The 22,935-nt window shown below is 39.2% G+C and overlaps 1 protein-coding gene across 7 annotated transcripts in view; it reads right to left on the reverse strand.

The window, feature by feature from the left end:
* Positions 1–22,935, reverse strand: part of TMCC1 (transmembrane and coiled-coil domain family 1) — a 261,826-nt gene that overhangs the window by 17,989 nt on the left and 220,902 nt on the right. For all 7 annotated transcript variants that reach the window (XM_077751622.1, XM_077751621.1, XM_077751620.1 and 4 more), the window contains one exon: positions 6,365–7,299. In XM_077751622.1, coding sequence (XP_077607748.1) covers positions 6,365–7,299 — 935 coding nt within the window. The remainder of the gene's footprint in view (positions 1–6,364; positions 7,300–22,935) is intronic.

The raw sequence follows: 22,935 nt of genomic DNA on the forward strand, positions 1-22,935 counted from the left end.
AAAAAAAAAAAAGGTGGGGGGGGGGGGTGAGGTGGCTTTGTAGGCCATTGGAAACCTGGTAATGACAGCTTTCCCACCTCCCGGCACAGACTATACTAGGTGCTTCGACATACATTATCTCCTTTAATAATCTCAACATGCCTGTACAATAGACATCATTACAGAGAAAACTGAGGCTCAGATGAGTTACATACTATCACAGAGCTAACTAGTGTCAGAACTGGCAAGTGAATTCAGGCTTGTCCAACCTCAATTAATTACTGAAGTAAAATAATTTCTCTTCCTCTTTTCTTCCCTCCTATTCTTCTTCCAATACCTCTTCAGTGGCTAACTGGGAAGAGCACATCTGTAAATGTCTTTCATGGAAGGTCTTATTCTTCATAAGGACATATTTCAATTGTTTTTTTTCCTTTATAACAGCTAATTTGATCCAATATTCTCAGCTTCAATTTCAGCTTACTGTTCAAACCTAGTCTACATATACTCTGGAGACTCTCAGATCAATTTACAGTTGATATAGATTTAACACCTGGAATAATGGAGCTAAAATAGCTGTCTCTGATCATGCCTTTCTCATGTCTAGTGATGGTAAAATAATATTTAACTGACCATATGTTTAGTGAAAACTCCAATGACCTGTGTTAATTGGGTTAGCCTAGCTACCCATGGTTCCACTGCACGTGATGACTGCTCGTGGTGACTGCCTTCTTCTATATTTTTGCTCTTATGACTCAGGGCAATTTAAAATATCCCTGAGCTTAATACAAACATATTGAGAAGCCAGTTTCCAAAAGACAGGAATCCCCTTAAAATAGAAGCTTTCAAAATCGCATTACTGCTCATGAACATGAGGAGGGTTTTAGCCTGCCCTACATGACACTGCCATATACTGGCAGTAGCTGAGAAGGATTCCGGGCCAGACCTCCTAAGGGAAAAACTACAAAAGGAACCCATAAAACTGTCAATGAATGGTTTCCTAGTTCTCTGCTTTTTTCAACACATTTTGCCACAGCTCAACTTTTTCCTGTGGTGGCTCATTAATACATTACACCCACCATGGGAACAGGACTAGTCCTCCAGTTTTTAGCACAATAAATATATATATATATATATATTTTTTTTTTTTAATGTTTTTATTTTATNTCGGACGCTTAACCAACTAAGCCACCCAGGCGCCCCAGCAGAGTAAATATATGTTACGCCATTTTACTGTGTGACCTGGCAAAAGTTACTTTATCTTTCCGGGTCTCACTGTAATCATGTGTGAAATGAGATTAAACTAGACATCTAAGGGCCCCTTTTATTTCTGAAGTACTACATGAACCCAGGTTCCACTAACAAACCTGTGATAATACTTTAATGCTATGCACAGACTATATGGACAAGAAGAATATGAAGTTAGCACAATTCCATCACTAAAAAAATGTCTAAACTTTGCATCCTATTTTCCCAAAATATATGCTCTCACTCATATCTGAGAGCCCAATGCAAAGCTGAACACCAAATTCCTGATCAAACGTTGAGGTGGAGTTCATACCTAAGCTTTGTTACAGTGGCTTCCTGGGCTGAATGCATGTGGTTGCTGAAGACATACTCAGCATGGCACAGACATGTGGGGGAAGACACAAAGACTGTACTCCATAGGCTTTTGAATGTTTCTTATTATTTCACAGTAAGTAGATGGTCTTGGGTAAACATCTTAACTTGGCACTACTCATGGGTAGAGAGCAATAGAAAGCAATTAAGTGAGTGACATTACTGAGAAGGGACTCTGCAAAGGGGGAAATAAGGATGGAAGTAAAAGTTTCCTAAGTAGGCCTCCCCTATTACCCATACTGCTGCAGAAAACTTTCCAGAACTTTTGTATTCACAGAATTTTATAAAATACATTAGAAACAGTGACTCAGGGGGCGCCTGGGTGGCTCAGTCGGTTAAGCATCTGACTACGGCTCAGGTCATGATCTCACAGTTTGTGAGTTGGAGGCCCACATCAGGCTCTGTGCTGACAGCTCAGAGCTTAGAGTCTCCTTTGGATTCTGTGTGTGTCTCTCTCTCTGCCTCTCTTCTGCTCGTTCTCTCTCTCAAAAATAAATAAATGGTAAAAAAAAAAGAAAAAGAAAAAAAAAAAAAGAAGAAAAGAAACAGTGACTTAGCTTTTAGTAAAACTTTGACCTGGAAAAGGCCCCAGATGTGATGTAGTCAATGATTCCTAGGGCTAGACTATAGGCTAATTTTTTAATCATATAGTTTTCAGGGTTGAGCTTGGGGAAAAACAGAAATTGTCCTGAAATGGAAAACAAAAACAAAAACAAAAACAAAACCACTGGCTTTGGAGTCAAATAAAACTGGGTTTGATTCCTGGCTTTACCACTTGCTGAGTAGCCTTTTGGCAAAATTTAAAACTCTACTGGGCCTCACTTTCCTCATCTGTAGAATGGGGATAATACAATCCACCTGAAGGGCTATTATGAAGATTAGTAAATATATAGAAAGCATCTGGCGTATGTACACCACAGGAGTTCAGTAAATGCTGTTAGTGATAGTGTATTCCTCATCATTTAAATAACAAGCAGCAACACTGTACATGGTCTCCCTCCTGTCAACTCACATATTAGTAAAATAAACAAAAGCACAGAAAATACATAGAAATGCATCTAGTGCAGGCATGTATGCTTTAATTGGTTCTTGATCACAGAAGAGTTCGTTGTGGGGTGGGGGAGCAAAAAAAAAAAAAAAAAAAAAAAAAAAGAGTCCTGTACATCCATCTCTAGGTAGCCTACTTCCTTCCTAGACAAAAAGCCAAACCTACAATAGAGCTGAAGTAGAAATTAGAAAAGAGAGGCTGTTGCAGGTAGCTCAGTAACAGTGTAGAGATATGGAAAGGAAAAAAAATTTTTTTCTAAAAAGCAGATGAAAGAACTTTAAAGAGCAAGCTGTCTAGGACTATTTACTGCAGAGGCACATAACCTCAGTTAGCACTCTCACTGACCTGAGAGGAACACTGAGCTAGAACACTACTGTTCTAGCTATTTCCAATCAAGTTAAGGTTCGGTGTATTATTCTGTTAAAAGAAGGTAGAGAAATTCTCCCCAAATGCTTAAAATGTGAAAAGTTTTGATGCTTAAGAATAAGCTTCAACGTGTGGGAAAACTTCACTTATAAGAAACAGTTCAAAGATCAACAAAAGTAAGTATACTGGTTAAAAACATGTAACAGAGAAGAAATTTTTAACTGCTCTATACATGGAATAGTGGTGCAACAAAATAGTTGAGTGTAATAGTTGTGACATTTCTGCTGCCTTTCCTGGAAAAAAAAAAGGCTTTCTTTCTATTTTAAGGGACGCCTGGATGGTTCAGTCTGTTAAGCATCCGACTTCGTTTCGGCTCAGGTCATGATCTCATGGTTCATGAGTTCAAGCCCCCCATTAGGGCTCTGTGCTGACAGTGCAGAGCCTGTTTCGATCACCTCTCTCTCCCTCTTTCTCTCCCCCTTCTCTGCTCATGATCTCTCTCTCTCAAAATAAACTTTAAATTTAAAAAATTAATGAAACATACCATTCATTTACTTATATTCATTTAATATTTTAATATTTCCTTCTTTATACACACACACACACACATAAAGATTCCATTTTAAGGAAATCTAAAATTTAAGATCATTCTAAAGGTGAGGTGGTATGACACAAGTCAGATTACACATTATACTTTGTCTTCCTCTGGCTCTCCAAGTTTTACGTCTGGTTTTGAAAATTCTTTCTTTATTCCATAAAACTAATCATTTATCAACTACAGAGAACCAAAAATGCAATGAAAGAAATGTACTCCTCATTACCTCACAAGTGGTTTGGACTTCATTCTTATAATGAGGTGATAATGATCAAAGTTCTGTCCTCTCTCCAAATTATTTATTTATTTTTTAAAAAGATTTTTTTAAGTTTATTTATTTATTGGGGTGCCTGGGTGGCTCAGTTGGTTAAGCGTCCGACTTCAGCTCAGGTCATGATCTCACAGTTTGTGGGTTTGAGCCCCGTGTCGGGCTCTGTGCTGACAGCTCAGAGCCTGGAGCCTGCTTTGGATTCTGTTTCCCTCTCTCTCTGACCTTCCCCTGCTCACGCTGTCTCTCTCTCTCTCTAAGAAATAAATAAAGCATTAAAAGTTAAAAAATAAATAAAGTTTATTTATTTATTTTGAGAGAGATAGAGAGCAAGGGGGGAGGGGCAGAGAGAGAGGGAAAAGAGAGGATCTGAAGTGGGTTCTGTGCTGACAGCAGAGGGCCCAATGCCGGGCTTGAACCCACGAACTGTGAGATTATAATCCGAGCCACCCAGGTACTCCTGAATTATTTTAAATGGATACAAAACTGGGCCTTGAAAGGCCTGTTTTTCCTCTGATTTTCTCACACTGACTGGAAGACAACAAGCTCTGTATGAATTTTAAGCTTGAAAGAATTTACCAACCATTCAAAATAAAGGGATCAGGGCAGGCAATTGTGTTTTTGAGCAACTGACTGAGGGAGGCCCAGGTCTCAGTGTTCAGAGGGGTTTATTTTATTTTATTTAAAGTTTATTTATTTTGAGAGATAGAGACAGTGCAAGTCGGGGAGGGGCGGGGGGNAGAGAGACAGTCCCAAGCAGGTTCCATGCTGCCAATGCAGAACCCAATGTGGAGCTTAAATTGGTGAAACTGTGAGATCATGACGTGCGCAGAAACCTAGATTTGGAGAGCCACTCAGGCACCCAGAAGGGTCTAGTTCAATAGCAGCAGTAGTGGCTGCCACCTAACATCAATCGAGCACTCAGGGGACCAGGTGCTGACCTATGTGCTTTGCATAAATTTTTCCATTTAAATGTCACAATAAGCATATGAAGGGCTATTATTATTCCTATGTTACAGATGAGGAAACAAGACTGAGAAGTTTAGAAACTTGCCCAGTTTTCAAGGTTAACAAGTGGCAGAACTAGAGTTTGAACTTGGAAGTTAGGTTTCACACTGTACAAGAGATCAAGTGTTTTATTTTTAGAGTATATTTGAATATTTATTAGACTGCTCACCTTAGATAATTGTCTTTAGAGTATATGAAAGAATATATAAAACACTGAAATAATAGAAACATATTTACTTTTAGAACTTTATTTCTCTCTCCCACACTCACTTTTCTTTTCCCTTAAAGTCGTAAGTTAGAATTGAAGGACAGTAGAGCAAAGATAAGAGGCAGGACTGAATTACTGAATAGTATTTTTATCACCTGAAAACAGCTCTTAGCTGTCACTCCTCTCAGAGCTAAGTGATGCACATGAACAATTTATTGCAAGCCTTAAAATTCTCTCCTAAAAGCAAACTTTAAAAAAAAATTATTTTATTTTTTTAAAGAGGTGAAATGGACCTTAAGAGACTGTCTGTTCAACCTCTGGTATTAGAGTAGAAGAACTGAGGATTCCCTTGAGTTAGTATCTGGGACAGGACCCAAACTCAGGTCTTTCAAGGCCTCCTCTGACCCATGGCTTCCGTAAGACTGGCCCTTCAGTGAGGTGGCCTGTCTCTCTGCCTGACAGACTTTGGATCTGAATGAGTACTTCATGGGGGATATTTCTCTTTGCATGTGATGGAAACAAGGGGAGAAAACACGTATTTAAAGAACTAAGAGTGGTCTAACATAAATATGGAGTGTAATATGAAACAGAAGATCAGCTTCTACCTTTAGCACAGATTATGACTGGAAGCAGTTAGCCCTTTGAGAATTCTCCAACTACTGTAGAACCGTTTTCATGTTTAAATCCACACCCATTCAAACACTTGCCAATTCATAACAAAGGTAATGGATACACACACACACACACACACCTGGATATATGTTCAGTCTACTGTCTCGACACCAATTGCCCACATAAGTGCATTTAAGGCCAAATATCTACCGTGTTCATTACATTTTAGGCAGGCTACATCTTAGATTCTTCTTCGATTTCTTAAGAGTTCAGAGGGTTATAGACCTTTTGAATTCAGTGTAGTACAATTGTAGGTTGCAATGATTTGTGGTTCTGTGATAATAAATAAATACGTGGAATGTCTTAGAAAGTGCAGGCTTCATGTGAATGCCCTAAACTGGAAAAGAATACTAGAGAGCTACAGTAATTGTCATCCCCTGACCAAAACGCTTCACTGGTGTATGATCTCAGTAGTCATTTAACTTTGGTGTCTCTGTTTTGCTCTGATAGGACCTACGTAGGTGTCGCAGGACATATCTAAAGTGCTCTGGACACTACAGAAAAAGACACCCTTCTCAGACCTTTTAAAGCTACTCCCCCATATCCAAAAGGAGGAGAACTGCAAATAGAAATAATTTAGGATTTTAATTCCATATAACTTACCTGTATCGTTCCTCCTGTAAGGCCTGCATTATTAACGAATAGTCTCTCTGATAATGCTCCTTGAGGGTCTCAAAGGATTCCTCCAGTCTGGCCTGGGTTTCTCGGATCTCCTGGATCTCATGTAGTAGTGCATCAAATCCTGAGCTCTGCATGTCCAGGGTGTTTGTTTTGGAGCTGGATGCTCCTACAGCAATGCCTCCGGTGGTGCTATTGGCTCCCACTGAGCCTGAAGTGGCACTAGAACAGTCTTCCTCACTACCATATTTTGGGCTTGATTGAAAGTTTGAAATCACCCCCAAAGCCTTCCCCCCATCATCCACTTGACCTTCCTCTAAAGAGTCCTTCAGGTTCGGGATGTTGTCTGCACTGCCAAATTTATTCCGGATTAGTGAGGCAATCTCTCTGGGTTTTGAGACTACGGCCCCGGCTGCTGAATGGGTTGCCTGGGAGAAGCTAGAAAGTCCACCTTTAACACTGTCCACCACACCTTCACTGAAGCCAGTCACCTTTGCTCCCACATCCTTCAGACCCTGGTGCATGTCCCTGAAGACATCCTTCGGCTGCCGGGGAATCCCATTCTGCTCCACCTCTCGGAGCTTCCGGTGGTAGTGCTCGAGCTTCTTTTGTAGCTGGAGGATTGTTTGGGCAGATTTCTGGTTCTTCTTCTCAAACACCTGCTTGATGCGGGCAGCCTGCTGCTTGTCTGCACTGTTGGCAAGCTTCAAGTACTCAGCAACGTTGTCGTCCCTGGCTGTTTGTGCGATCTTGATCTGTTCTGTGAGCTTCAGGATCTTCTGCTGCAGATGGGCAATAGCAGCCTTTGTGCGCTGAGGGTCCGGTGTTCCATCCACAGAGTCTGTGTGGATGCTGCCATCGGTGCTGGAGGCCACTGCACTGGAAGTCTGGGCGAGGCTGCTTACTTCCAAACGCTCGATCTAGTGTAAAAAGAAGAAGTGGATGTTAGAAGGAGCCCAAGAGGGCTACCTCTCCAGAATCAAGAGGCCGAATGTATTGAAAATTTACAAACACTCAGATCTCAGCAGAGATAGTTGACCAAATTCCTCCTGTCCTGTACAAGCTCCACCTCCCTCTTGGGTATTGTCCTTATATAAGTATACTTTGCTTTACACAAAACAGACATATGAAAAAAGATTTGCACAAGATGTAAATTGGGCGTGTCTTCCTTGGTTACAGAATTTATTACAATATTTCTTTAAATAACAAAGCTCCCCTAGTGGGTTTAAAGCATGATTGAATTCACAAACATTCTTTGTATACAGTTTTTGTGGAACAAGGTACATCTGCATTTCAATTTAATTATATGAAAATCATTTTAGTATTCAGACATCACTGTAATTCCAATCCATGCTCTCAGATTATGGTCATCCAAAATGCTGGTGAGAATAGGTATTTTACTGGCTAGATATAAAAATCCTATTTTTTTTAATCACAATGTGTTTTTATCCAAAATATGTCAAGGCTGATGAATTATTCTGTTCTAATAGGGACACTCAATTGGTAACTGGAAACAGGTGGAGGTAAGAAAGAGAAGGTATGACTGGTATCCTCTTAGAATTAATATCCCAGATCATAAGTAACTGTGATTAACGTGGGCAAGAGAAACCCAGGGAGAGGGACAGTAAGAGGTTAAGAAATTAATCAAGTCAACCACTAAGTTCAGGTCTTTTGGAGCTCAAACTTTGTGAGTTCTATACAGTAAAAGGTTTTTATTAGACAAGGGACTCCAAAGCACAGAATGACTATCCTTCATACAGGTGAGCTACCATTCAAAGGATATTAAAAAAACGACAAGCTGCTTAGATTTGAAAACAAACTATCCAATTTCAAAGCTGTTAGCCAAAGCTGGGAGAGGTCAGGTTTCCTTAACTCAAGAGAAAAAAATAACCCTTGGGTGTGGCTTGTGGTACATTAGTAGGGCTCATGCACGAAGTCTTTAGAAATGCAAAAATCCTCACCAAGATACTTGCAAATCGAATGCAACAGCACATAAAAAGAATTATCTACCATGATTAACTGGGATTCATTTCCTGGGTTACAGGGTTGATTCAATATTCGCAAATCCCCATCAATGTGATATATCACATTAACAAAAGAAAAGATAAAACCCATATGATCCTGTTGATAGATGCAGAAAAAGCATTTGACAAAATACAGCATCCCTTCTTAATAAAGACCCTAGAGAAAGTTGAGATAGAAGGAACTTACTTAAATATCATAAAAGCCATTTATGAGAAGCCCTCAGCTAACATCATCCTCAATGGGGAAAAACTGAGGGCTTTCCCCCTGAGATCAGGAACAGGACAGGGATGTCTACTCTCACCACTGTTGTTTAACATAGTGCTGGACATCCTAGCATCAGCCATCAGACAACAAAAGGAAATAAAAGGCATCAGAATTGGCAAAGAAGAAGTCAAACTTTCACTTTTCGCAGACCACATGATACTCTACGTAGAAAACCCGACAGGCTCCACCAGAAGCCTATTAGAACTGATCCATGAATTCAGCAAAGTTGCAGGGTACAAAATCAACATACAGAAATCGGTTGCATTTTTATACACCAATAATGAAGCAACAGAAAGAGAAATTAAGAAACTGATCCCATTCACAATTGCACACAAAGAAATAAATACCTAGGAATAAATCTAACCAAAGATATAGGAGATCTGTATGATGAAAACTATAGAAAACTTATGAAGGAAACTGAAGAACAATTTCAATTGTTCTTCAAGAAATGGAAAAACATTCCATGCTCATGAATGGGAAGAATAAATAATGTTAAATTGTCATTACTACCCAAAGCAATCTATATCTTCAATGCAACCCCAATCAAAATTGCACCAGCATTCTTCTCAAAACTAGAACAAAACTATCCTAAAATTTGTATGGAACCACAAAAGACCCCGCATAGCCAAAGTAATATTAAAGAAGAAAACCGAAACAGAAGGCATCACCATCCCAGACTTTAGCCTCTACTACAAAGCTGTCATCATCAAGATAGTATGGTATTGGCACAAAAACAGACACATAGACCAATGGAACAGAACTGAGAACTGAGAAGTGGACCCACAAATGTATGGCCAACTAATCTTTCACAAAACGGGAAAGAGTATCCAATGGAAAAAAGACAGCCTCTTTAACAAATGGTGCTGGGAGAACTGGACAGCAACATCCAGAAGAATGAAACTAGACCATTTTCTCACACCATACACAAAAATAAATTCAAAATGGATAAAGGACCTGAATGTGAGACAGGAAACCATCAAAACCCTAGAGGAGAAAGCAGGAAACCACCTCCTTGACCTCAACTGCAGCAATTTCTTACTTGACACATCCCCAAAGGCAAGGGAGTCAAGAGCAAAAATGAACTACTGGGACCTCATCAAGATCAAAAGCTAAAATTAACAAATCAGGAGACTACAGATACTGGCGAGGATGTGGAGAAATGGGCACCCTCCTACACTGTTGGTGGGAATGTCAACTGGTGCAGCTCCTCTGGAAAACAGTCTGGAGGTTCCTCAAAACATTAACAATAGAACTCTCCTATGACCCTGCAATAGCACTCCTAGGAATTTACCCAAGGAATACAGGAGTGCTGATGCATAGGGGCACATGGACCCCAATGTTTATAGCAGCACTCTCAACAATAGCCAAAACATGGAAAGAGCCTAAATGTCCATCAACTGATGAATGGATCAAGAAGATGTGGTTTATCTATACGATGGAATACTACATGTCAATGAGAAAGAATGAAATGTGGCCATGTGTAGCAACATGGATGGACCTTGAGGGTGTTATGCTGAGCGAAATAAGTCAGGCAGAGAAGGACAGATACCATATGTTTGCATGTATAGGAGGATTAGGAAGAACTTAATGGAGGACCATGGGGGAGGAGAAGGAAGAAAATAGCTGGGGTGGGGGGAGGCAAACCATGAGAGACTTTTGAGTGCCGAGAACAAACTGAGGGCTGATGGGGATGGGGGTAGGGGAAGGGGGGTCATGGGCATGGAGGAGGGCACTTGTTGGGATGAGCACTGGGTGTTATATGGAACCCAACTTGACAATAAACTATTTAAGAAAAAAAAAAAGAAATCGCTCTCTACTGAGCAGTAACAGAAATAAATAATAAAAGAACCATCTCAGGTAATAAAATTCCTAGTATGATGGTCAAATTACAAGTTACCATCTTGGAGGTTAAGATCATAGTCCCCAACCCTAATTTGTAGCCAGCAGCAATGTGATAGAAAGAACTGTGGGTTACCCTCATATTTTAAAAACTTGAATTACATTTTTTGTGATAATATACCAAATGTGAAATATTTGTGAACTGCTGATAATTAACCTGTCAGTCTTTGTTTCAACTTGGTTATCTCCTCAGTTTGCCACCTGAGCAGGAATTATAGTACTCTCTAACTCCAAACATACTAGTTCATTACCGGAATTAATTTGTACTACTGATGTGAATAAAAATGTATTTCCTTTTTAGATGAACAAATGAGAAATCGTGTGCATTTAAATAAAATCAAAAGATAATTTAAAACTGAAATGAATAGCAAAATGACATTATGTTCCCCTAACAACAAAAATGTCCAGAATAGTTAGGGACTAGCACAATAATTATTTTGTGTAACTTCCTCCATCGGCCCCATTCATTTTTAGGTGCAAGCTAATAAGCAGTGAAAGGGCCAGAGGGAAGCAGCAGAAAGAATGAGCCAGAGTCCCAGATAACCACGTTGCCAAGAGTTGAAAGTGGAGCTCCTAGAAACCCACTCTCTTCAGTTGTATAGGGTTCCCACTGCGTGATTTTCTTTCTGAATGGGATTTCAGATCCCATAACTATAGTATGTAGTAGACCCTGATTGTGTACTTATGTTTAATAGCTCAAATCTACAAAGGAAAGGAAAGCAAAAATGAAATACCACTGATCCAAGGCTACAAGCTTATGCATTATCTAGTTTTCTTAGGTTCTTTGTTATCTGAATATCATCTTACATGCAGTCTCTTGTGTAAAGAAGTGCAGGTACAGAAAACAAGTTTAACTATTACTCAGGGAGAGTAAGTATTGATCATACTGATGAAAATGTGGTTTTGGGACTAAAATCAAGGTTTTATTTTATCTCTAAATTTGAAAAAGGCCACAATAACATTTCAATATAATTATTATTTTTTTAAATATTTTTATTTATTCTAGGAGAGAGAGACAGCGTGAACAGGGGAGGGTCAGAGAGAGAGGGAGTCACAGACTCTGAAACAGGCTCCAGGCTCTGAGCTGGCAGTCAGCACAGAGCCCGACGCGGGGCTCGAACCCACGAAACGCGAGATCATGACCTAAGCGAAAGTTGGACGCTTAACCGACTAAGCCACCCAGGCGCCTCTCAATATAATTATTTATAAAAGATCACAGCTTAGTTGTGATTTTATTTCCCTACACAGTAACTAAAGAGGTAGACCAGACTGTCTTTAATCTGACTTCTGTCCTACCTGAGTTGTCTGGGGCCACACTGTATCTTTCCAGTACATAACTCCCACTGAGAGGCATCAATTTGCCTGCAAGAGTATATCTGACAGAACCCACTGTCCTCAGCCTTTAAAGAAAACTAACCCCACAGCTTCTGCAGAAGGAAAGTATAACACTATGAATCACTCAGTTAGTAACTCTTTCTTATTTTGGCAGGCACTATCCTTCAAAAGGAAGGAAAGAGAAGAGGGAGAAATTGTGACAGGTGGAGAGGGGGGAAAAAAAAGGGTAGAGGAGAAGAGGAATGGAGGAGGAAAGAAAAAAAGATAAACTGAACTATAGATTTACAGGACAGGGGCTGTGAGTACTCTCTTAGTATCTTTTGAGTTATGAACAAAAGCCCTCAGAGGTAAGATTGCTTATTAGCTGTGAGTTATAAACGCATCAACTGAAAAGCAGTTCTCTTTTTCAAAAGCCTTTGTTGGCATATTAGGCTATCCATATATAACAACATAAAATTAGATTCCTACCTCATTCCAGACAATTAATTAAATTGCAAATATGAAGAGCAAATTTTATTTAATTTTTATTTTTTTAATATTTATTTATTTTGAGAGAGAGAGAGAAAAAAAGAGAGTGTGCATGAGTGGGGGAGAGGCAGAGAGAGAGAGGGGGAGAGAAAGAAAATCCCAAGCAGGCTCTGCGTGGTCAGCACAGAGCCCAATTTGGGGTTCAGTCTCACAAACTGTGAGATCATGACCTGAGCCAATATCAAGAGTCAGATGCTTAACCAACTGAGTCATGCAGGTGTCCCAAAAAGCAAATTTTAAATCTTTTAGAAGGCAGTATTGGAAAATAGGGAAGGACTTTCTTAAACATACATGAAAAGGCACAAATCAGAAAAACAAAGCTATTTAATTTGGCCATGGATTCTGGCACAAAACTGCTTGGGTTCAAATCCAGCTTTGCTACTTACTACTCATGTGACCTGGGACAAGCTGCTTAACCTCTGCATCCATTTCATCAATTGTAAAATGGGAATAAAACTAATGCCCACTTCAAAGACCGTTCTGAGGATGAAATGAGTAAATAAACATAAAAGTGCTCAAAAACAGTCCTGGGCACAGAGTAAGCAGTTAGTACTGGCTATTATTTTTTCTATCATCCTAAGTAGTTCTTTTTAAAAATTCAAATACTAAAAGATTCTAGAATATACTTCCTTTTAAGATCTTTCACATTTCAGGCATAATCATGGGATATAGAGAGTCTGAACCAAAAGAATAATGTTATTCAAGGTACTACAGTACAAGTAATAGTCATCTTTCTTAACTGTTGGACTTGTGGCTGGTAGCTGGCTAGCTAATCTTCCAAAGCTCACAACAGCACTATAAAGTAGACAATGTTATTACTAATTTACAAATGAAGTGACTGTGAGGTACTTCCTATTACCTTATCAAGTGGCAGTTTGACAGCAGTAGCAATAGCGTTTATTCAATAGAGCTTCATGTGACCTAGGCTGAAGGGCTTTCATGATTGATCATACCTACCAGTGTAGCAAGTCCTGGCCACTTTTGGCTGGGGGTAGAATTAATTTGTACCATAAAAAGCTAGGAGCAAAAATCAGTCAGTTAAATATATTTTGACTACTTACTGTAAGCAAGGCAAAGTGCTACACAGCTAGAAGTATGGTCAAAGGCTACAATTCGTTATTTAACTGTTGCTATAACAAATAGAAATGCTGCTTTGTTTGCACTTTGTTTCTGACTATTAATGCATTTGCCGGGGCACCTGTGTGGTTGGGTTGGTTGAGCGTCCTACTTGATTTTGGTTCAGGTCATGATCTCGCAGTTCATGGGATTGAGCTGTGCACTGGGCTCTGTGCCGACAGTATGGAGCCTGCTTGAAATTCTCTCTCCCCTCTCTCTCTCTCTGACCCTCCTCTGCTCACATTCCCTCCCTCTCTCTCTCTCTCTCTCTCAAAAAGAAACAAACATTAAAAAAAAAAAAAAGAATTCATATGCCAGGGGGTGCCTGGCTGATTCATTCAGTAAGCCATGTGACTCTTGATCTCGGGGTTCTGAGTTTGAGTCTATACTGGGTGTAGAGATTACTTAAAAATAAAATCTCAAAAAAACGTGCCATGCTTAAATGATCTATTAACAGATCTTAGTTAATTAATCAGAAAATAGCCCAAGACAAAATTTAAACAGTGATGCCTCAAAACACCAATTAATCAGGGGGAGAATAGAACTATCTTGGGGAGAATATTTGATAAACGTTTTATGGCTTGCAATATTCATTTGCATTTACATTAAGATCTATGTACCTTCTCTGAGTGTATGAAAGTGTCAGAATATGGCAGCATCCAACTTTGAGAACAATCATGTATGAAGGAACATGGTGGAAAGAGCAATGACAGGAGTAGAAGGGCCTGGGTTCACACCTGGCTTTGCTACTAGCTAGGTATCTTTGGGCTACCTACTTGTTCTCTTTGAGTCTAAGTTTTCTCATCTATATAATTCTCTTATTTGATTATTTGAAAAAATGTTAAACATATATGAAATCAGATTATGCCTGCCAAACATCATGAACATTCACAAACTTACCTTTTTCTATTTCTTATCTGGTTCATTACTCAAAAGTACACATTTGTAACTAGAAAAGATTCAGAAATCCCTGACTTGACATCACTGCCTTCAATAAAAGCCAAAAGCCCCATCCTATCTACTTAGTGGAATGAAGTCATTTTATCTACGCTTTAAAGAATATTGGCTCTCTTTCAAGAAATCTCCACACACTAAATAATCCACATCATTTCTGAGAAAATGAAGCAGGTATTTTAGGGTAAAAGAAGGGGGTGGAAAGTGGGGAAGCCTGTGTAATTAATCTGAAAACAAATAGAATCTGGACTATTTTGGTTTTTCTGAAAGTAGATCTTTTCCAAGGCCAATTTCATAGAATAGGTTGTGCAGTAGGAGCCTTTGCAAATTGAATACTTAGGCACCTGCAGATGAAGCTCCATTATTCTGCCAGTTTTTTTCTTGGCCACGGCTTTGACCCAAAATTGGGAGTCTGTGGTGCAATTCAAGTGCACTTATATTATTTAGTGGGGGCAAGAGGATAGAATATTTGATTGCTGAGAGANCAATAACTGTAATCCCTAGAGATTCATAATTTTGGTCTTAAGAACAGGACAGAAATTGATCTTCTAATTAATGATAAACACAAAGATACTCTGGTTCATCATGTAAATTTTTCTTTTTCTGCCAGGCAGGTTGTGTTGAGAAGGTGCAACAGAGCAGAGTCCTCTCGTAGGAGTTATATAACTCTGGCTTTAACTCTGTATCATCATTTCCTGGATGCTTGCCTTTGCCACCCCACCCCCACCTCCACCCATTACCTTATCCTTAACAAAAAGAAAAGAAACCTCAAGTCTATTAGCACTTTGTGCAGCAAGTATATATTTATTATGGGAAGACTTTTCACCTATTTCCATGTCTCACTGTAGAAATGACATGCCCTACCTTTCTCACAGTAAGCACAACTGTGTTAAGCAATTCTTTCATGTGCAATTCTGACTGACATTTAGTCTGCTGTGCAATCAAGAGGAAATCTCAAGTGGGAGTAGTAGAAAATAAAAATGAACTAAGTTCCACCAGCCCATAGCCAGCAAGCTTTTTCTCTATGCATTCCATTTTTACTTTGGAGCTAAAATCAAGATTCAACTTACAGTCTGAAAATTAGGCCTTTTTACCTGTCACAAAGTTTTTTTTTTCTCATTTGATAAATAATCCTTGTACAGAACAGAGTTTTTCCTGTAAATTCTAGGGATCACTTTTTCATGTTTTTACACAGAACTCTGGTTATATGAAACAGTCCTAGGTTCTACAGAGATGTGTCTGGATTACCACAGAGGGGATTACCTCTACTTTCATCTGTTATATGGGTATTCTGGGAAGAGTTTGCTTAGAAAAATAAAATAATGTCTTACTGCTTAATTTTAAAAAGTTTGAAAAATCAATGATATACAAATCATACTCATGATAATAATCCTGGCCACTTTTGGGGCGCCTGGGTGGCTTAGTCGGTTAAGCGTCCGACTTTCACTTAGGTCATGATCTCGCGGTTCGTGGGTTCGAGCCCCGCGTCGGGCTCTGTGCTGACTGCTAGCTCAGAGCCTGGAGCCTATTTCAGAGTCTGTCTCCCTCTCTCTCTGACCCTTCCCTGCTCAACGCTGTCTCTCTCTCTCCTAGAAATAAATAAAAATATTAAAAAAATAATAATCCTGGCCACTTTTAATTTGGTACTGTAGGTTAGTTTATCCCAAACTTCCTTTTTGTACACTAAGAACCACTTTAAGGCCCTATGTGCTTTTCTACAACCAGCACTTTTCAGATCAATTTTCTATAAATAACAAAGTTTTACAATAACCTCATGGGGAATACCATGTATGTGACAATGAGTAGAGGACATGCTCACTGAAATGTGAATACAGGTGGAGTTTGGGCACTAGTTTTGTGGTTAAAGATCTTACTACGTGCCTCAGCAAATGACGAAAAACTGTATCATGGATCACTTGGAAACAATGGAAACCTTACATTTAAATCCACATAGACTAAGGGTCACACCTGTATAATCTGGTCTTCTGACATGGCACTCTGTTACACACCTCTGGGCTTCCATCCACATAGTCAAGGGCATGTTCCTTCCTTTTCTGGCTTACTTCTATTCATCCTTCAAGAACCAGTTCAGGTGTAATCTCTTCCAGGACCTATTTCCCAACAACTTCCCTCTCCTAGCTAGATTAATGGCTTTCTTCATATTCCTATATACCTATACATATATCTCTCTCAATGTCCTTACCACAGTATGTTGAAATCACTGGGTGTTTTGCTTCTACTGACCTAAGTTCCTGAGGACAGGATCAAGTCATATTCATCTTGGTACCCCAAGAAGCTAGCACCATGCTTTGTGCAAAGATATCTAGGAAATGTGGAATATAAATGCTCACCAGCACTGCCTTAACATGATTCTTCTAGATCTCATATGTCATAAAGTGACTAAGCTTATGTTACTACAAATGGAACAAATGCCAGAATTTTTGTAAGAAAAAACAGTTTCCAATAGATGATTCTCATCCCTCCAAGGCTGCTAAGAAAAAATCACTGGGCTGAATATCCGTTTAGATTATTAACATCCTATCTGGTCTACGCTGCTCTAACCCAACTGCAAAACATCCATTACAGGATCTAGGATTGCTGCTCAGAATGGCTTTGTCAAAGGAACACTGGTTTCCTGGCTTACGTAAAGACATCATTGAGGATTAGCACTGCCAGGCCTGATGTTTGGACTTAATGGATTCATGTGAGCCTGGTCAGATGGTTTACTGTCATTTTAACAAACCTTTGCAGAATGTCTCCTATGTGCAGGGCCTATATTAGGCATTGGAAGTACNAAAAAAAAAAAAAAAAAAAAAAGGAAAGCACTTAAGGAGCCTGCAATCCCAGTAGACAGTAACATGCTCCTTTGTAATGATTAAATGCTTTTTTTTTTTTTTTGATGGGTACAGGTTCCTTGAACTAGGAAGGAACCTACAAGGTCAACCAGTTAAGAAAATTTATTTTACAGATGAGTAACAGATTATGAGAGAAAGCGCCCTCCCTGGTAACTAAAAGAAAAAATAAGTAACATATACTGAAAATGAGATGTGCATTGTTCAACTTAACCAGGGGGTTTCAAATATCAGTTCACGTATACCACTGGAAGTCCCCAACAGAGACTTCATGCCTAGATGTTAAAAATGTCACATGAGAATATAATGATTGACATTTGCAATAGATGATCCAAGTTTCCTTCTGAGATTATGATTTATTAAAAAGAAATAGTGACTTGGGCTATGGATTATTTAAAAACCATTCTCACAAGACTTTAGATTGATTGGTCTGAAGCACACAAATCAGCTAAGGCTAAAATTAGTTTCTATTTTCTGGAGCATTCACGAGCCAGCAAAAGAAGAAGGTGACACAGAAATGTTTTCACTTTTGAGGATTTAAAAATACATAAAAAAATCCATGTGTGGATTAGCCAATTTGTAAAACGTGTCACCAATGAGTTCCCCTTTACAAGGTAATACCCTACAAATACTTTTATAACACAAGTTTCCTTAAAACAAAAGATTTCTAAGTCTCAGCTTAATCCTATTTCACTCAATTTTGATAAAATGCTAAAGCAATGAAAGAATCTGGAAAACCCCACGGGGGTCTGTGATAACCGAGCTATCACAGAACTTTTCAGGCTTGTTTGGTAGCTTGAAGTATGGAAGCTCTAAGGAGGGGCTGTCCAAACTATACATCCCCAATCCTATTTCAGGGCCTAAATACTCTTTCTTTCTCTTACAATAAGGGTCTTAAATACCATTTATTTGTTGACGACTTCCAAATGTATGCCTCCAGTCCATACTTTGCTTAACTTTAGATCCAGCTACCTACTTATCTCTTCTTGGATGTCTAATAGTCATTTTAAATTTAATAGTTCAAAACTGAGTTCCTGATATCCCCAAAACCTGCTCTTCCTGCAGTCTTTCCCATCTCAGCTGATGGCTACTTCATTGAGCCACATGCTCAGATCCAAAGCCTTGGAGTCAACTTTAACTCCTCTTTCTTTCACATACTCTATCTAGTTAACAACAACATTAATAATTATAGCTCCTATTACATATAGTAAAGTACTATGTGCCAGGCAAGGTTCTAAATTCTCTGTATGTTTAGTAAATTGTATAATTCTTACAATGACACTACAATAGTTTAAAGCTAAGAAAACTAAAACATAAAGAATTTAAGTTGTTCAAGACCACAAAGTTATGAAGGGGCAAAGCCAATGTTCGAACCCAGACAGTCTGGTTCCCGAGTTTAAGTTGTTACCCCCTATGTATACTGCATTTCTCCAGCAAATGTTTTGGGCTCTACTTGTTAAAGAGATGCAAAATCTGACCACATCTCACTGAAACTCCACTGCCACCACTCTGATATAAGACACTATTAACTGTCACCTGGACTATTGCAATAAATCTCTTAACTATCACTGGAATAATATTTTTATAATCAATTATCTGCACAGCGGCTAGAGTGATCCTTTAAAAATATATCAGGTCATGGGGCACCTGGGTGGCTCACCTGGGTAGGCGTCTCTGACTCTTAATATCAGCTCAGGTCATGATCTCATGGTTCATGGAATCAAGTCCTGTGTCAGGCTTTGTGCTGACAGCACGGAGCCTGCCTGCTTGGGATTCTCTCCCTCTCTCTCTCTGCCCCTCCTCTGTTGGCACATGTGTACACATGCTCTCTCTCTTTCAAAAAAAAAAAAAAAAAAAGAGGTCACAACAGTCTTTTACACCTAAAACTTTCCAGTGATTCCCTGAGTCAGAGTAAAAACCAAAGTCCTTACAATGGCCTGAACAACCATAACCTTGCACCTGCAGCACATCCATTACCTTCCTGACTGTATCTCCTACTATTCATCCCTTACTCCATTGCCACCAGCTACAATGGCTTCCTTGCTGTTTCTGGAATGTACCAGGCATGTATCAGGCATGTACTCATTTCAAAGCTCTTCCATTTAGTGTTCCTCCTGCCTGTAACGCTTTTCCCTACAAACTTGCATGGCTTACTCCATCATCCCCTTTAAGTCTTTGCTCCACTGTCACCTTAGTAGCATCTCTTAGGTGTCTCTGACATCCTGTATGGATGCTGGTCCTTCCTGTCTTGGTCAATTTTTTCACAGGTGATAAGCAATAGCAAGATTTCAGTTTTTCTGATAAATTACAAATAAAGTTAAATTATATAATGAAAATGATTAGTTCAGGGACTTTGGCTATGAAAGGAAGACCAGTTCTCCGATGTATATGGGTATCTATAGGGTAAAATGCAGGGACAGCCTAGAGATTATTAGGAGTACATAGATGGAAGAAGGACATCATGGTGTTATGATATACGGAAGTAGATTATACAAAAGATTGAGGTTTCATACTATTTAATTCATTTTGCAACTACTCTTTGTTTTCCTTATGTAAAGCACTGAATAAAGGGGAATCCTGCTCTCAAGAAACACATAATCTAGTCGGTGAGACATGAAAATGATCAACTGAAATACAGGTCCAATTAAGTAAATGATATAGCAGATATGAAGGCAAATTAATTCTTGAATACAGGAAGGAGCCACGTATTCAGAAGAAGGCAAAGGGAAGAGAGGAAGATTCTTGGAGGAGGTTAAAAAAAAAAAAAAAGAAATGAGCCTTGAAGGAGGAAGTTTTTGATAAAAAGAAAAGTGACAAGGAAAGGCATTTCAGGATGACAATGCAGTATGAACAAAGACCCAGAAGAAGTAAACATAGTAGCTTCTTTAAGATAATTCAATGGCTCATGAGGTTATATAAACAGGGCTCTGGTAGGAGATGAGATCCCAAGGTAGGTCTAAACCACTGTTTTGCACTCTATTCCATGGGTGTTTCTGAAGCTCCTCAATGCTAATAGTAGCAAAATATCCTTCGGAAATCCAGATGTATAGATCCAAAAACCTACCTGACTATATCAAAATCTGCATGTCTAGGGGTGCCTGGGTGGCTTAGTCGGTTAAGCGTCTGACTTTCGCTTAGGTCATGATCTCGCGGTTCGTGGGTTCGGGCCCCGTGTCGGGCTCTGTGCTGACTGCCAGCTCAGAGCCTGGAGCCTGTTTCAGTCTGTGACTCCCTCTCTCTCTGACCCTCCCCTGCTCACGCTGTCTCTCTCTCTCTCTCCTAGAAATAAATAAAACATTAAAACAAACAAACAAACAAAAGCAAAATCTGCATGTCTAAAACCAAACACCACAATCCCTCTTCTAAACCTGGTTTTCTTACAGTGTTCTCTATCTCAGGAAAAACAACACACTATTCACCTGGTTACCAAACAAGCCCAAGCCAAGGCCAAACCAAACCGAACCAAACCAAAGCCCAGGAACCATTCCTGACATCTGCCTTCTACCTATATCCAATTCAACACCAAGTCCTATCTATTTTACTTTCCAATTTTCCATCAAATTATAATACTCTCCCATTTATCTCTACTGCCACCATCTAAGGACAAATCTTGTCATCTCTTTCCTGGATCACTGACTGATCTACCTGAATTCATTTAGGCTTTCAGTTAAGCTGGATTTGTTTTGTTTTGTTTTTTAAATTGCTGAGGTGCCTGGCTGACTTAGTCTGTAGAGCATGTGACTTTTAATCTTGAGGTGGTGACTTCGAGCACCACACTGTGCATAGACTTTTTTTAAAAAAAGAAGTTCTAAATCACCAAATGCTTAAATTATTCTACTTAGCTTCCTACAACCTTTTTGGGGGGGAGGGGCAGAAAGAGGGAGAGAGAATCCCAAGTAGACTCTGAGCAGGGCTTGACACTGGACTCAACCTCACGAACTATGAGATCATGACCTGAGCTCAAACCAAGATTCAGATGCTTAACTGATCCCCCGCCGGATCCTGCCTGCCATCTCTTAAAAGAACAAGTATCTGAATATGGCCTATCAAGTCAGTCCTACATGATTAAGCCCTGGATCTATTTCTTGAGCTTCATCTTACAGCATACTTCCCCTACTCTAGTCAAACCGGTCTTTTTCAACCCCCCTGCTGCTTATCCTTTCTTTTCACCACAGGGCCTCTGCACATACAATACTGCCTACTTGTCCTTTCTTCAACTTTCAGCCAGGCACTCTGCTAGGTGACTGGGCATATACTGATGAACAAAACAAAGCATCTCTGCTTTCATGAGGCTTAACAACTGAGTGGATAAAAGTGATAGAGATGAAAGAACCAGTAATCAAATGATAGAAATTATTGAGAAGCACTACAAAGAAAAAAAAACAGGATGCTGTGAAAAGAGGAATAACGTAAGGGAGGGAAACCTACTTTAGATTGGGAGGTTATAGAAGAATTCTTTGAACAATGGCATTTGAACTGAAATCTCAAAAACAGAAAAGGAAGTTATTACTTTAACCAGGCCATAAATGAGGAAAGGTATTATTACTGTGAGTTTCATGTGCCAAGAGAATACAGAATTTGGAATTTTATCATAATCAAGGTAAAAAAAAAAAGTTAACAAAGCAATACCAAAAAAGAAAAAAAAAAGATTTTTCTTCACTTCTTAGAATTCACTTGGTTAATAGTTGAGACTATGTTACCACAAAGTCTTAAGGAAGAAGAGGATGCTGAGGGAAGAAAAGATCAGTAAACAGGAAGTGGACCACCTGCCCAGTAACCTAATGAGTATATGGATAACTGTATTTACAAGGCTTATATAACCAATGAGTCAGCAAAAAGTCAGATGTCAATGGATCTCCTCTGTGCCCACTCTAAGCAGCTAGGAAACTTGGCTCTCTCTCTTGGTTAAGAGGGGCCCAAGAATAAGTTCTCAGGTCAGGCTAGTAAAACAGTCAACATATCTTCTAGTAATACTTACCTAAGTTAGGATGAGGAAAAGTAAACCTTCAGACTTAGAAAAACCTAAGACACAGGATCCAACTTAAAAGTAGATTAGAGCAAAGTGATTCTGGTATTTCACAGATCTAATGCAACTCACTTCTTTAACTTGTCATGAAATGCTTGTTTAAGATTACAAAATCAAGACCCCCAAATTTGTTAAAAACCTAGATTTAAAAAGAAAATGTCTTTATCTTTCTTGGGGGTCCATAAATGTTTAAGTTACTTTCTACAACTATCTTTTCTCTAATAAAGGCTAGTATGTATGAATGGTAACAGAAAAAGTTTTCATAATGACAGAATCGAGTCTGGCAAAGAAAAACATACAGAATAGAACATAAATGGATTAAATTATAGTACAGGCAAAGAGATACAGCACGAACAACCACTTGATATTGAACAGCAATGATAATGAACCAAGACAAACAGCCACCAACGCACTGCTATGAAAATAGCAGGCTCCTCATCCTGCCTTCCTCCACCTCCATACTTATGTTCTTAGGCTATTACTGTTCCAGTAGCAACAACTCAGTAAGAGCACGGAGCTTTTATTTTTTCTTTTCTACTTTAGGCCATAGGGAAAGC

The sequence above is a fragment of the Crocuta crocuta genome, unplaced genomic scaffold, assembly GCF_008692635.1.
Source record: "Crocuta crocuta isolate KB4526 unplaced genomic scaffold, BGI_CrCroc_1.0 scaffold69-1, whole genome shotgun sequence".
Lineage (NCBI taxonomy): Eukaryota > Metazoa > Chordata > Mammalia > Carnivora > Hyaenidae > Crocuta > Crocuta crocuta.